This window comes from Cyanistes caeruleus, chromosome 3, assembly GCF_971803275.1.
Source record: "Cyanistes caeruleus chromosome 3, bCyaCae1.hap1.1, whole genome shotgun sequence".
Lineage (NCBI taxonomy): Eukaryota > Metazoa > Chordata > Aves > Passeriformes > Paridae > Cyanistes > Cyanistes caeruleus.
The window spans coordinates 31,253,322-31,270,087 of NC_141703.1; the positions used below are offsets into that span (position 1 = coordinate 31,253,322).

A 16,766-nucleotide genomic window follows, 5' to 3' on the forward strand; every position below is an offset into this window, starting at 1 on the left:
TTTGCTCTTTACCAGAAATCTTCATAAAATAGCAGGAGGAAAACACCACAGCAAGAAACATTTTTAATGCACTTCTGGAAGCACTATGTTTAGTTCTCTAGTTATTTGTTCATTAATAAGGGATCAGCCTGGGATTCTGAGGTTTTTAAGTACAGAGAAGAATATCAGGAGAGAGTAGTATGGCTTCTCTTTCTCTTTTCCTTCTGCTTTGTAATTAATTATTGTGTAGTGGTACTAAGTTGTTATTGTTCTGTGTTAAAAACAGTCATATGGTCATCTCACAGTCCTTGTTTGGAGAGTTGCCACAGCGAAGAAAAATTCTGTTTATGCACCAAATTGTCAGTAGTTTGGAAGGGGATTGTTCTGTTGGAAACAGAGTGCTTTGAATGGTAGTCCAAGAGGAGGGATGACAAGGAGGGGAGGATTGAGAAGATAAGTGTAAAAATATGTCAGGGTTATTTCAGGTTTATTTTTTATTAGAATCATGGTCAACTACCTTAGATTTAGAATCTGTTCCAGTTTTTATATGGCTTTTTTTCCCTTGTATTCTAGGTTGTATTTAGCTCCAAGTCATGTTTTTCTGGCTAGTAAACTTGGGGTTTAGAGAAATTGTTAATTAATAAATGGCTATTGAAGATAAATTCTGAAGAAGTCTTTTATGAATATTTAAGATATGTAACATGTATCAATAGTTTGAAAAGTAAAAGTGAAAATAGTTTGAAAAGTAGCATATAGTTTCTGAATTATTTTAATAATAATAAAAAGCTTTAATAATTTCCTGATATTTCTCCATGAATCAATCAACTTTGAAAAACATATACTACCAGAAGAAAAGCTTTTTCTATTTTGGATTCAAAGTATGACAAGTCATCATTGTTTTGTGTGGTGCCTGTTGGTGCATTTTATCCTCAAACAATGGGTTATATGTGTTAACCCATTTCCTTTGATGGGTTAAGCAGTAGTTATGAAATCAACACTGCCACACAGGGTCTTCTATTTCTTCGAGAAGGAAGGCTGGGAGATAAATGCTTTCAGATAGTATTTGATATGGGAGGAGGAAAAAATTAAAAGAAAAGGGTTTTGAGGAGTATTTTTTTTAAGGAAGCTCTGCTGGGAGTAAAAGTCAAGCTGGGGGGCAGTGGTTATGGATACCAAGGACAGAACAGATGCCCAGAGCACTGGGAATGAGTAGTTTCAGTTGACTGGATTTTACCATGTGTTTGTTGGTATTTATTCAACTTCAGGAGTTGGAGAAATGCACTCGGTTGTACTCCAGCTTGTCTGTAATTGAGAGTTTGGATATCTTGCTATGCAGTGAATGGAAGCGGCAAGTGCAGACAAAAAACGTCTCATGATTTATCTTCAAATCTTAAAGCAGCTTGTAACTGCCCCAGCACAGCTCCAGTCATCTGGTGCCACTCTTGTGGGTCTTGTTTAAGAACTGTACTTCTTCCCCTTCCCCCGGAGTGCCAATAGGTACCAATAAGTACTTGGCATCCTTTACAAAACATCTTTCATTAGACTAGACTGAATCAGTTTGCTAAATAGGAGCCTCATGGAACAGGAAAGATCTCTTCTTTGTCCAGCTGCATCCATCATTACAGAGATGACACTGGCATATTGTAACTTAATGTTTTGGCTTTGAAGTCATTTAGCAAAAAAAGGAGTAATATATATCTTGTCCTGATGTCAATTTCTATATTAGTGATCAAAAAGGAAAACATGAACATGAGAACTGAAAGGATTTTGTTTTGTAAAAGTGCCTGGGAAACAGACAGGGCAATTACCACATAGTCACTGGTTTCCTAGAACTGAGGAGAAATTCACAGCATCTTTTGCCCTGTTGATTCCTGCATTCTGAGCTGTAATCTTGGCACATTAAGGAGTCCTTGTATAACATGACAGAACACATTAGGAAAATCCATTTGGATAAGTGTTTGTAAATTCTATTCTTACTTATGCAGGCTGGGCCTCAGGACTGTCACTGGGGAGAAAAATTGAGTATGTTTTAACTCTGTTTGGATGCTGCTGCTGTCCACTCCCAGGTGATCTAATTTTATCTGCAGTTATAAAAGGCAGACACAGCTGCAGTTTCATGACATATATTTTTATATAAATGTTATAAGTATGTTAACTTTTACATCTTCTGCTTGACTGTACAGTCAAACTTCTATACTTTCTCAGCCCCTCTGGATCTCTGAAATCTCATCCATTTGCAAGATTGTAATTTACAGTACCAATCATTTAAATTTGCTAAACAATTTATGGGACTTAGGTCCTATAATCACTTGTAGAGTATAAATGAAGGATAGAGGACAGTATTTTTGTGACTTTTACAGTCTATATTGTGAACTGAGGCTGCATACCTGACATTCTCTAGTGCTCAGATAATTTCATAGCCAAAATACGGATGCAATTTAGTAGCTCATTGCCTGTAGAGTGCTCCTTAAAAATCTTGTTTGTATTACCCCAGAGTTATCCCTCTGAAGATTCTTAGCCACAGACATTCAGAATTGAAGAATTAACAAAGTGCTTCTTGAATGTACGCTAATACCATTTTTTCTGCATCATCCTTTAGTAGCTGGGTTTTCACAGGGCTTTGACACTGTTGTTGCTTCAGTTTTAAAATGTCACAGCTACTCTTCTTCATTTCAACCAGTGGTTTCTGACTTCTTCCACATAAGTAATGCCAGACTGATTTTTTTTTTCTAACTCACTTTGTTTTGGCTTAGCAAATGTACTAATTGTTTGTAACTATATACTTTATGAAGAACTATTTGCCCTGTAGGGTTTCACTTACACTTTTTTTTTGTTTTCTTTGTTGAAAAATGATTGCATTCTCAAAAAAAAGTTGGGTTTTTTTTTCTTTCTTAATTACATAAAGAAAGGTATTAGTAAACTTTCCCTTTTCAGAACTGGAAAATACCCAGAAAGACATTTGCTCACACTTTCCAAATACAAATTTGCTTCTAAATTGAGATCAAACATGGGAAAATTTAGAATGTTAGGTGAATATTTTGTGTAGTTTTGAGGAGATGGAAACAACTGTTTAATTCTTAGAATGTTGAAGATGATGGTTTTAAATTGTCCATGAACTATGCAAATAAAGTTGGTGGGAAGTGACTGAGGAATGCAACCCACGATCAGTAGCTTTAAATTAGCTTGTTCTTCCACTGGAAAATTTTCAGGGTGTTTTCAAATCAGAAAAGATTGAATGCTATTGATAACTGAGTTTAATAATGTCCCATTTTGTTTTGTCAAGCAGTTCTAGTTTATTTCACTTCTAAAAGTTAAAAAGTTGAGTTTTGTGACATTTGCTGTTTAAAAAAAATTATTTGACAAAGATATACTACAGTGATGTCTGTGATTCACAGTGATATCTCTGTGGGCAGACAATCATATGTTTTCAATGGAAGCAAATATATTGTGCTTGTAATGTGGAAATTGTCCAAATGATCACAAACTGTCCTGACTAGCCTCTTATGGCTAGCTCTCATTCTTGCATCCTTAGTCTATAAAAACTCTGTAAATCAAGCTGAGGAGATCTACAGGACCCAAAAAGGCTGGAAACAGTAAAATTAGTGCTCCTAACTGTTGAAGAAATTAGCTCATAAAGCAGAGGATTGCAGCATTTGCTGGTACATGTAAACAGTGAAGAATGGCAGAAAATTCCACATAGGTGCTGTTAGACTCAGAATCTTTTTTATATAAGGGCAAAGATGAAACCCCTGTTATATCTAAAGACAAATAGTTGTTTTATTATTATTAAAATACATTACAGCCTGATCTAGGAATCATTACTTGGCTGGATCCAATAATTATTGGAAAAGAAATAATGCTTCTATATAGGGAAAATCTCAATAAATAACTATGCAGTTAAATTCATTGAACACATAACGTGTTGAACACATAAAGCTCTGTCATGCTGTAATGCTGACCTTTTTCCTTCCCCTCTGGTCTGTAAGGTGGTTTCATCCTGGTAGGTAGGTATTTTAGCAGCTGGCAACATCCAGAGGATGTCAGATCAGAAGGATCTGAATATCTGAGGAATATGATGTTCATGTTGGTAGGTTCTTCTTCTCCACTCTAGGATCCACTTGGGGTCATTTTTATATTTGCTGACAAGCTTTTAAACTTGGCTCTCTTTTCATTGGTCTGCAGCTCTGAGTTACATCCAGATTTACTTTATGTGATGCCATACATACAACTGATTGCTCTAGAACCAATTTTGCCCAGCCTTAAGTCTGCAGATCTTTGAGTGACCATGGATGAGCTATTGCCACAGTCCCTCCAAGTGCCAGCTCTGTACCCTCTCTCTTTTTGTCCCATGCTTCTACTCCATCCTATGTCTCCAAGTCTGTAGACCTCTGCTATCATACCAGACCTTTATTTTTCTACACTCAATCATTGTGTTGAGTTGTAAAATGATGATGGTACCATGCAAATTTAAACAAAAATAAAAACAAATCAGTCACAGACATCTGTGCAGTTGGAAAAAATTGTTGTCATAGCTGAACCAAGCTTAATTGCAGGCTAAAACAAAGTTGCAGGCAAGTCAACAGAAGGTGAAACAAAACAAGCCTGGAAAACCTGAATGCTCAGAGGTTGCAAGCCCTGCTGCAAGGCTTCTGCCCAGTCACTGGTGATGGCAGTGTGGTATCTACAGGGCTACAGGGTAACAGAGCAGTGAGGGACACTGGTAACAACATATTGTCTGTCATGTTACCTCCAGACCTTAAATATGGATGCTTGGGTGTGATGCCATCTCAGAAGTTCTCAGGATGCTTGTCAGCTGAGTATGGGAGTACAAACATGGAGATGCCGCACAGAATACCAGTGCTGCTCATTATATTGTTTTTCTCAGTCTCTAGCATTGCCTGTTCTCAGAGAAGACTTGATTAAGCTTTTGTTCTGACCCAGTCTTTATCTCCAGCTTTTGGTCCCACCCTTTGGCCGGAGGGTACTGTCTCTCCAGCAGAAACATGTATATACATCCTACATAGATGTTCATACATGTGCCCACACTGTGATGCAGTTCAGTAACTTAGTTTAACCTGTTGCTGAAAGCGGCTTTGATGAGGTGATGGACTCTAAATGCAGTGTGGCTGAAATGTAGCTACCTGCTCTCATCTGGGCCTGAAGAACAAGACAGCTGTGGGCATAATGATCATTTCTGCTGCCTTGCAGAAGGGAGGTTTGACTGCTGAGGTAGGCAGCATGCTTATGAATTTCTGATAAAGTGTGGTGGGAGGCAACAGAAGATAGCAAAAGTTGGTATCACTGTGGCTTGTCTTAATGTGCAAAAACTGGGAGTCAAATATATCAGTCATGAGAGCGAGTTAGTCATGAACTTAAGAAAAGAAAGTAATTTGGGATACATCATTCACATTTTCAGGCTTTTTTTGTGTTCATGCAAAATTTGCTTTTAAAAAAAGTGAAATTCAGGTAAACATGGCCTGTAGTAACATACCAGTTTTAGAAGTCATGTAAGTACTTGGAGAATTGACAAAACTCTGACATTTAAGTTTATATTTTTGAACACTGAGTGCTGCAAGGAACTCAGCATTAATATACACCCTTTGTCTTTGTATACCATTTTTTCTATATATATTATGATTGTTGCTATCATCCCTGCAGCAGTTGTTATTTTTTTAAATAAATTTTTGAAGGCCACTAAACTGCTTCAGTTCTAAAGATTCATCAGTAGTAGCTGCTGAAAGCAAACCAGTAGATTGTGGTTACATTTACTTGAAAATTGTTTTTAAAAGCCCTGTGCTCCAGAAATCCATGGCCATGCCCTATAGGAGTCTTAAAATTCTTCAAATTCTTGGAATTTTGGACTGAATTGTTTATTACATCTGGTCTGTAAGCTGAGAGTGAAAGAAAAGAATGTTATTGCAGAATAAAATATTGCACAACACATACTGCAGCTACACAAGTACTTGTTACCTTCTCTGTCTGAATGGAGCATTTTAACCTGTAATGCGCTGGCATGAGGAGAAATAAGTATCTGCAATATTTTTATTTATCCTCAGGTGTTCACATGTTTTCTCATCTTACACATGAAAACTGTCAGAGCAGTTGAAATACCTTTTGTTACTCTTACCAAACTTTACTTTTTGCTGTTTCTGTCTCAGAGCTAACATTATAATATCTGCTACAAGACATTTATTTTCTCTAATAGCTCTTTTGCTCAAACACACCTCAACAAAGAATTTTCATTTGTATATTTGTATTTTGGTAAGGATGATAATCAAAACTGGGGAAACTCACAGGAATTTTCAAAAATAGGGAATAATTGTTAAAATATGGTATTCCAATAGAAAGCTGTTGTTCTTAGATACTGGTTTGTAATGAAATTCATAGAAATATGTCAGTGACATTTAGTCTGATTTCCTCTTATGACACTTCAAAGACAGTCAAGCCACTTATCTATTTTCTTTGTACCTTGTGTTCTTCATTTATTCCAGTTTTGTGTTACTGTTTTGGGCATTTTTAATTTAGCAGCCAAATACAGCTAGTTTCAATACATTCCAGATATTATTCCAGTGTTTTTAAAGTGATTGAAGATCATCAATTCATATCATGATTCCTACACGGGTGGGTTTCAGTTGTTCTGCTGCAAGTTAATCACAGAATCACAGAACAGGGCAGGTTGGAAGGGACCACAGTGGGACATCTGGTTCAACTTCTTGCTCAAGCAGGATCATCCCAGAGCACCTGGCACAGGATTGTGTCCAGAGAGTTCTTGAATATCCCCAGTGAGGGAGACTCCTTACCCTCTCTGGACAATCTGTTCCAGGGTCAGTCACCCTTACAGTAGAGAAGTTCTTCCTCATATTCAGGTGGAACTTCCCAGGCATCAGTTTCTGTCTGTTGTGTCTTGTATTGCTTGGCACCAACGAGAAGGGCCTGGCTCCATCCTCTCCACACCCTCCCTTCAGATACTTGTATACATTGTATACACATTCTCAGTCTCTTCTCAAGGCTGAACAGGCCCAGCCTTCTTAGCCTTCCCTCGTAAGAGAGATGCTCCAGTCTTTAAATCACCTTTACTCCCCTCCCTGGGCTTGCTCCAGGAGCCCCACATTTCTCTGGCACTGAGGAGTCCAGAAATGGACACAGCACTTCAGATGGGACCTCATCAGGGCTGAGCAGAGAGGTAGGATCGGGTGATCCTCCCTCAACCTGCTGCCAATGCTCTTCCTGATGTTCCCTGGGACATCACTGACCTTTGTGGCCCCAAGGCTTTCTCATGGACAGCTTGTTGTCCACCAGGACCCCCGGTCCTTCTCTGCAGAGCTGCTTTCCAACAGGTGAGCACCTGTGCTGTTTTCCAAGTTGGTTCCTCACAAGGTGCAGGACTCTGTATTTGCTTTTGTTGAATTTCAAATGGTTCTTCTCTGCCCATCCCTCCATCCAACCTGTAGAGGTCTTTCCAAAGGGCTGCACAGCAGTCTGTGGTATCAGCCACTTCTCCCAGCTTAGTGTCACTAGAACTTGCTGAGAAGGCATCTGCTCCTTCATTCAAGTCCTTGATAGGTAAGTTAAACAGTAGTGGGCCCAGAATTGAACCTTGAGGGGCACCACTGGTGGCAGGCCTCCTGTAACTTGTCAAAGAAACTATTTTGAGAAATTGGCAGGAAACCAAAGCAGCACACCCCCTCCATTGTATGTTACAGGGTGATCTTACTGTTTACCCACAGGGTAGTACTGGCATTAAAAAGGATTCCTTTCAGTGTCACAGCTGTTCCACCAAGGCATTGAAATGGGAACAGTGGTGGGAAGCATAGACTGTTGTTACCCTCTGAGGAGTTAGATGCTTATGCTTCCAAACTGCCAGCATCCCACCACTTGTTCACGTGACTCCAGAAAGAAATGCAGGGAAGAGCCATGCAGTCAGGATCTTGGCCCGCAGCAACCCTCTCTCCCATTGATTTAGAAAGGTCAGTGTAAGCAAACAAATAATTTTATTTTCCAGGAAGAAGAAATGAAAGCAGCACAAAGGAATCAGGTACTGGAACAGGAAAAAAAATAAAATTGAAAATATATCTAGTGTTGTAGCGTATAGCATAGGCATAGCGTAGGCATGTACTCTGTAACAAAAAAAGTTGCATGATAGAAATACATGAACAAAACACCATTCAGGAGTACAAAACAAGTGCTGATGAAGAAATAAGGACCAGCAGATTTGCTTTAGTAGCTTAAGACTCCAGTTTTGCTATGCTGCCTAAATCTTAGTAATAATCTTTGTGAAATATTACTCCTACACTAACATTTATTTTTAATTTTCTAAATACTTGACACTGTTTCAAATCCTGAGTCAATTAGTTATATCTTATTGAAAACACATACGTTAGAGAAAGAATTTGTGCATTGCTGGTTTGTCTCGAGGTGCTGTTGTGTGTTTTTCATTTATATAAACATTTAAAATAGTAAGTGTAAGAATTACAGTGAGTCAGAACAATGCCATGTGGAAATGAAGAGTGTTTGAGAGATTTTTTTGGTGTGTCTGTGACCTAATGGGTCATTCCTTCCATGTGGGAAAATGTAGTGACAGGAAAATAAAGGGTGCACTGTGACTCTGAGGTGGAGTCCTGCTGCTCAGGTGAAGCTCAGTGATTTCAGAGCAGGTTGTCAGATCCCATCACACCCATAGAGGAGAGTGCTATCAGTACACTGTGACTCCTGGGTTCTTCTGACCAACATACACTAATTTAAAGTTACGTTAGTCTGTGGAGTGGATGAATATTATAGGCGGGTAGATCAGATAGTTCCCAAGGCATTTTGTTGTAATCCAAACTTGACCAAAACTTCTGATTACAGATCTTGTTTCAGTGCTTTTATCCCTCTGTCTTGTTTGTGGTCCCTCCTCTCATTGCCTGTAAGAGGGAGAATATGCTAATGCCATTGATCTATAATCAACAGCAGTATGAAATCTTTAGCAAGTGTGTGAGTCTGGTTCATCTCCATTTCAGGTCATAAAGCTGGGGTTTGGATTTGTTTGTGGTTTTTGTTTTGTTGGGTTTTTTTTGTTTTTCTTTAATCTTTTTTTTGTTGTTTATTTGTGGTTTTGAGGGTTGGTTGGTTTGGGATTTTTTTCCTTTTTTTTTTTTTTTTTTGTGTGTTTTGGGGGGGTGCTTGGGGTTTTTTGTAGGTTGGTTTGTTTGTTTGTTTTGTCTTACTGGTTTTTTTCCCTGCCTTTGTTCTCCTGCCTCAGTCTTTATGGCAGCAGGAGGAGCTTGGAGAGGGAGTTAAGCTCTTTATTTTTCCATCTTGAGCAGTGTGTTTCTGCATTATTAGCTTCATGGTTATGATGAAAGACTGCTCTAGGAGAGGCAAGTGTTGGGAGGCAAGTGTTGAAAGGACCATCAAATTCAGATAAGTATTTCCAGTACAAGCTCCTCAACAGAAAATATGTCCCCTTCTCATGGGCTTCTCCATGTCAGTGAGTAGGCAATGTGAGAACTCCAGGTCATGAGAAGTCATCTTGTGCACAGGAAATTTTACCACAAAGTGCCCAGCACATTTTTTGTGAAGAGGGTAAAGGTTAATTTGGGGTAAAGACCATTTTTAAGCTGTTTCAGTTTCTGCTGGTAAAGTGGCAGAGGAGGCTGAGAGGGTTTGACTTCAAACTTCCCTGCAGCAAAACTCAACATTTTCCATGGCATTGGGCTGTGTTCAACTTGATAAAAGCTGTTCTGCAAAGTGAAACAGAGCTGTGCTTTTTCCTTTTTAGCTAACAGATATGTGTGTTACAAATGCTCACTTCCACCTTTAGATGTGAGTATTTTTGTGCTCCTAGAAATACTAAAGAAATAAAAATACTGCAATGACAAGTAAAATTAAAACAATATCTCATTAAGAAGAATGCTAGTTATATTTCCATTTTGAATATAGACAAATAGTTTTAATTTGCACAGAAAACAAATAGTTTTAATTTGCACAGAAAACTAAGTGGCCAAAATTGCTGTTTCCTGTTAAAAGTACTCAAATATATTAAAGAGGTAAAATTGGCTTTTTTGATTCTTTGTGTTTGCTGAAGTTTGTAGAGGGGAAGGATCAACAAGAAATTTTGTGACTTGCAAACTTATCTGCAGCTAAGTGGGACCTGTGGACAGGAAAGCAAAAAGAACGAAAGCCACTTTCTGGTGCTGAAATATCCTTTAAATAGCACTGGAAGGTTGCATTTGGGGATTTTCACATTGCAGAAATATATATGTTGTATCTTGCATTTGATTTCATTTTCTGGTGGAAGCCTTTTCCCTGTGCTTGCTGCAGTTACTCAGAATCCTCAGGGGAGCTTCAGAGAGTGACAAGAAGATTCTTCAGGCCAAACTTAGTATTTTTGTGTTTGTTAATTAAGGTGCTGGTGTGTGGGAGAAGGGGACATTTAGCCAGGTTATGAGGGGAACCTAGACTTAAGAATCAGACTGAGAGTGAGAGATACAGCCTCTGTGGAGCTGACAAATTGGCACCTGCAGAGTGGGGGGAAGTAATGTCAGTGGGAGGCAAAGGTGGATGCTGGGATCACTTGAATTCTTTTGCCTTCCCAAGGCCTAGATCATGGAATGAATGGACTGAAACTGTTGCTAACCTATGGATCTGCAGTAGACGTACTCTGTGTTGCTGCCTCCATGAGTTTGGCTGGAAGGATCTGACTCAAAGTGCCAAATTCATGGCTTTGACTTTTCCTGTTTTGATCTGTGTGAGATTCAGGACATTCAGACTCTCATTAAATGAGACAGAAGAGTGAAGTGCATGTCAGACTGTAATTCTTAATTCAAGAAGGTCTTAGCAGAGTTTAGCTGGGAGCTGCTGTCTTTTGAGCTGATGCACTCTGCAGCCATGAGTGATAGGGCTGATCCAGACCTTCACCTCAGATCCTTGCATCGTTCATAAAGTTCCTTGCATCATCTTTGAAACAGCTGTTGGAGGTTGCTGAAATTTCTGAAAGATTGGGTTTGAGCCAACATGTCAAATCTTGTTTCACTACCAAATTTTTCTATTGTTTTAGGTAATAAATAAATAATAAAACACTTCCTGCTTACTTCTTATACTAGAGATGGTGCTCTTACTCAAACTTGTAACTTAGCATTATCAGGCATTTCTTTCTTTCCATTATTTTGTCCATATTGACATGGTTAATAGAATGTTAGTTGGAAACCAGGCCATGCTTCAGATCCAAAATACTGTTTCAGGCAATATTCACTTTCATGATTTTGTATATTGTTAAAACACTTTCAATCAGAGAAGCAATTTATGAAGATGTTATTTGAAGAATGCAGATGGGTGAAGGAGCCCTCTTGATGTTTCAAAATGGATTTTTCAGGAACAAGAACCCTAATTGGTAAGGTTCAGGGAATCATCTTTACAGTCTGAAGAGCCTTGAGACTCTAAAACAGATTGCAATGCACTAAGTAACCCATAACTACTTTTTCATGCTCTCTTGGAGATGGTGGTAAACTTTCAGTAGGATTACATCTGCAGTCTTTTTTTTTTGATTTTTTAAGCATTTAAGGAAACTGTCACACTCTCCCTTTTTGTCTGTTATTCTCTTCATGTAGATATATCAGTACCATTTAGCCTTCCACTGCTGTTGCATTTTTTGCTCTGGTATGCCTCTTTACCTGATCAAATACCGTAAGCCTAGAGCACTATGGCTGTAGAAAAGTGAGGTCTCAAAGTAGACTTTGATTCAGTCAGTAATTGGAGTGTCCTCTTTCTCCTGCTTATTGATGTGTGAATTTGAAAAATCCTGTTTCCTGCAGTTGTGTAAGGAGTGTCAAAAAGTAGATGTTAGGCTGAAATAAGGTTTAATCTCACATCACATGTTTATTTCAAGGGGTAGTTTGGTAGATTTTTTTTTCTAAGAAAAGAAAGAAGGGAACAGACCAAAGCACTTAGCCAAAACAATTGGTGAGATGAGGAGAATATTATTGCTTGTAGTTGTACAAATTAATCATCAGGGGTTTATTCTGGGGCTGAGAAGATCATCATTTTTGCTTGAGATCTTTAAAGCAGGGTGAGACCAAACGTCCCAAACTTTCAGTCCCAGAAGACACAAGGTCATGTAGCTGAGTAGGATGGCATTTGCTTTCTACAACTAATTGACAGGACTGAGGATAGCAGGGCAAAAGTGGCATCAGATAAAGACCCTTTCTTCAGGTCATACGCTTTTGTGCTAATATTGTGCCAAATAAATATTCATTTAACAGAAGGGAGGCTTGTTCAGAAGCCTTTTCTGAACTGTGGATGTGGTCTTTACTGATACTGGAGGTCAACAACAGCTTCTCATGTTTCTGTTGAAAGCTGGGCTCACAGCAAAGCTTCCTGAAGTGCAAAGCTGCACAACTTGTCAACATCCACTCTCTGCCATTTTATTAAGGGCAAAGCCAAAGGCTATGTGCAGATAAATCATGCCATCTTCAGGAGAGGTTGCCTCAACATGAATCATCATGAAACATCAGCCTTTGTCATTGCTGTCTGCTTGAGTGGTGCCAGTGCTTGGAAACCATCCATTTAAGGATAGGTACCATCTAACGAAACTATGTGATCTCTTAATACTATCTTTAATTTGGTAAGAATGCTACCTCCACTGGTTTTTATCAAAAACATGATCATAAAATTGTAATTGTTGAAACAGTCATCATTCAGGAGAGGGACCAGAGCACCTGTTGTTTGGCTATGCATTGGGTAAAGGAACTCACCTGCCTGAGCTAGCACAACTGTAGGAGGGATCCAGTTTGCCCAGCTGCAGCATCAGAACTCGGCGAGTCATCTAAATAATTTTTATAATTAGAGAGAGGTATCTCCACGGGGTGACTCATCCCACCTACCCTGGGAAATTGGGACTTATTCTCTGGAAGTGCCTGTGTCTCACCACTGCTTATACAGAGAACCTGAGTGGTGAGTTGAGATCAGACACCTGCCTCCTATGTTCTTTAGGTAAGATAAAATCTTTCTGTAAGTGATGAGAGCTCATGTTAAATTCTTAAGCAGTCTTGGGTAATTGGTAGGGTGATTAAATCTAGAAGCTGAGACTGGAGTTCCCCATTTCTCTTACTGTAATATGGGATAAATGGGAGGTCTTAAAAGACATAGCTTTTTAATGTAAATGTACTTGAATGAGGTGGCAGTATTATGAAATATAAACCTTCATTTAACCTCTAGTAAGCTTAAAAATAATTTGCTTTTACTGTATATTCATTGTCAGCTGTTTGTAGAAGGCTCCCTCACATAGTATTTTCACCCAATGGTGTAGGAGACCTACCTCCTGATCTTTTGAACTTCTGTGTTTTGACATGGGATCTTTTCTCATGACGGTAGCAGTTATAACTCTTCCAAGCAACAAGGCTTTCAAAGTTTAGCTGTAGAGAAGCAAGCATATTAACAAATGGTGTCTTATACTCAACATAGCATATACATTCCTTTTTCTTAATAGCACCAAGCCTTTTGGTAAACGTGTTAACGTATGTTTCTTACACCTGTTCTACCCACTCACCAAATGCTGACCTGAAGTCAAACCTTTTCAGCATAAGCTTATTTCTTTGTGCTCCTACTCTGGCTGGGTATTGCCATGACTAATGCTGAGTGAGGTCTGTGAGATCATACAGTTTTTCTAATTTCAGTAGACTTTATTGTGAGCACTGGTAATCAGAAGTTAAATTTACTGTTTAGTGTGAGAATGGTATCTGCCTACTGGCTGTGATTTATGCAGTATAAAAATACTGTGAATTTATGATGATTATTTTGTTAATTTTTTTTTTAGATGTGGATTTAACTGATATTATGACATACAAAATCCCTCCCCACATGAGGAAAAGAGCCCTCTGTAAGTATGGTACTTGTAAGTAATGTAAAGATGTATCATTAGATGATAAACTAATATTGCAATTTAAATGAATAATTGAGGTCTTAGAGAGCCTTGGAAAATTACTACACTCAGTAATATTTAAATAGAAATAGCTTCCAAACAAATTAGATACCTGACCTTCTTTTAACTTCCCAAGGATTGACCCTTCTTAAGGACATCAGGAATTGCAGAGATTTTAGCTGAAAAGCAGCCAGGCTGTTGAACCTAATGGCTGTCTGACCTACCTTGGTGAACATTAGTTATTCTCTAATACATTATTTGTAGATTTTGGGGATAGGGACTATGGCATCCTGTCTAAATCTCTGCAAGTACATTTTGTAGGTCTTTGCATCAGGCAGTTAGGTTTAATAGACTTACAGACCATTAAACATCACATTATATAAAGAACCAACCAAGGAAAGCCTATTGCTGAAAGAAGGGAAACAAGTAGGAGAATGGAAAACCTTGGAAATTGTCAAATAATTTTGATGGAAGTTTTATTTGAATAAATACTAGGACATTCAGTACTATTTGAGAAACGTTGGTTATTCACTAGCCACTTAGACATTAATAAATACAATAAAGCTTTTTTACTGCGTGTGATCAAACCTTGGAGCAACCAGGTTGGCTAAAGAGGTACATTCTTGTCCAAAACCAATGGGACACAATCCTGAGAAGCTTCCTTTGAGCAAGGGGGTTGGATTAGATAAACTCTAGAATTTATCCAACCTCAACTATTCAACATGAATTGGAAAACTGCCTGCTTTAATTTTTGGCTGTCAGAAATTAGATCTCTAGGCAGAGTGTTGTTTTGTATGTTGTCACTGACTTTCAGCGCTTTGGGGATGGGATGTTCAGAGATCTCAATTTCTGCTTCTTCCATTCAAGAATTTATTTATTTTTTCCTATTTGGAATTGACTAATGATATAGTATGTAAAATTGACTAAAATCAAATTCTTAATTCCAAGTGGCAATTAAGAATTGCCTATTATGGCAATAGACTGGCCTATCTTGTAGACACAACCCAAATTCCTTCCTCCCTAAAATGAGCTCCTAACTTAAAATCTAATTCCTAAGCTGATGTAGATGGCCAGGACTGTTCAGTTCAGTTGTTTTAGATGCTTAACTTGCATTGGAATTTTTGATGTCCAGTGAAGCTGTGATGGTTTAGAAGCTGCTTGAGTACCCCGTGGAGAGAGGAAGATGCTTTCAAAATCCTCCAGAGGGAAATGCTGACTAATTAAATTCAAAGACTTAAGCAGGTTGAATGTTCCTTTGGAAGACTTCAGAGAGATTTAAAGTGGTGTTTTAGAACAAAATATAAGCTAGGTGCTTTATTTAATTAGAATGCATCTTGCTCATTGTTAGGTCCATCAACCTAAAAGGAAAAATACTCTCCCATTTTGCAGTGTGGTTCAAATGTTTTGTAGAATGAATGAGAGGCTGCTGGGAAGGTGTTAGTTACTCTGTTAGTACTTTTCAGGTTTATCAGATTTTACTCCTCACTTGCTAAATTAATGAAGTTTGTCATAAGACAAAAATTCCATAGCTGCAGTGATAGCATGGTTGATTGAGGGAACATTCACATTTAAAATCATAACCAAATTTTCTGTAGGCTTTCTTTCCTACTGTAATTTTTCACTTCATTGAAAATTTCAGGCATTGTGAGGGGAAGAACTGTCATGGATGTCTATAGTCCAGAAAAATGTAGGGTGGAGGAAAAGCACAGATGCTGCCATCTGCCACATCAGCAGACATCCCTTTTTGCATTTTCTTTCCACCACCATCCCAGAATTTCAACTCTCTCTGGCTCAGTAGGCTTTATTTATAGTTTTCATTATCCCTTTCTCATGGCAGTAGAGCCTAGAACAGCACAGTGTTCACTGTGCACAACATTTCCTGCCCTTTTGTTCTGCACTCCACCAACCTGTTGTCCCTTTGTCCTTTTCCCTAGTGCTTCCTCTGCAGACAGAGGCCCCATCTGACAAATTTATTTGTTCTCCTCAGGGATTAGAAACCAGGAAACTTCATTAGGGATGGTTTAATAACTTAGACAAAGGAGAAGAGCAGCTGGTCTGTTAACGTGTCTCTCTCAAACCCCATTCTCTGACAGAAAATCTTTCTTGCACATGGTCCAGTTTTCAACAATTTGATGTAAAATACTACAGATGTACAGTTCATGCAAAAGTATTGTGCATTGGATCAGCCTTTAGCATTTTATTTGAATGACCAGAGATGATTTTATGGCAGTAGGTTTGCTGCTGTTGAAAAGATCAGTAGCTGATAGCAGTCAAAAATTTTGGTGTATGTTTTTTGCTTTCTCTGTTGCTTAGCATGGTAATGTTAGAGGAATAGCAGCTGGAGACAACCTGCTGCACTCTGCTACTCTGTGAGATAAACATCAGTAAAGCCAAGCAGCAAGAAAAGAAGGGCCCTTCATGAGAAAATGACAGCAAGAGAACACAGCCCCCGCCATGGTGCCAAATCCCGCACTGTGCAGAGGGCCTCCACCATTGATGTCACCTCTGACATGGTTGGCCTTTCTCTGACAGGTTTGTACCTTCCTGGCAGCTATTGCTCTGTTGCTGCTCCTTTCAGAGCAAGCTTTGTACTAATGTTGTTTTTTTTCTTTTAATTGCTTGAAGACTTAGACCTTTCTGGTTATCTGGAGGTAATGAGATAAAGGAATTATGCTAAAAAATTCTAAAAATCTTGAATCTGCTACTTTTAAAATAGACAAAGCATTAAAATCAGAGAGGGATTAAAAAAAAAAAAAAAAGTTAGGTTTTATGTAGTTATGTTTATCACTCAAAAATAAACAACAGAGAAAATTAACAAAATAATGTCATGGTTTAGGAATAGTCTTGGCAACCCCCTTGTTTGACAATGTATAAAATTTTCAAGAGAGTT

At 38.5% G+C, this 16,766-nt stretch overlaps 1 protein-coding gene across 50 annotated transcripts in view; it reads left to right on the forward strand.

Moving 5' to 3' along the window:
- The window catches only part of INPP4A (inositol polyphosphate-4-phosphatase type I A), a 108,441-nt gene that overhangs the window by 47,000 nt on the left and 44,675 nt on the right, over nt 1–16,766 (forward strand). For all 50 annotated transcript variants that reach the window (XM_086880511.1, XM_086880532.1, XM_086880526.1 and 47 more), the window contains 2 exons: nt 13,772–13,834; nt 16,190–16,408. In XM_086880511.1, the coding sequence (XP_086736637.1) occupies nt 16,303–16,408 (106 nt within the window). In that variant the 5' untranslated portion in view covers nt 13,772–13,834; nt 16,190–16,302. The remainder of the gene's footprint in view (nt 1–13,771; nt 13,835–16,189; nt 16,409–16,766) is intronic.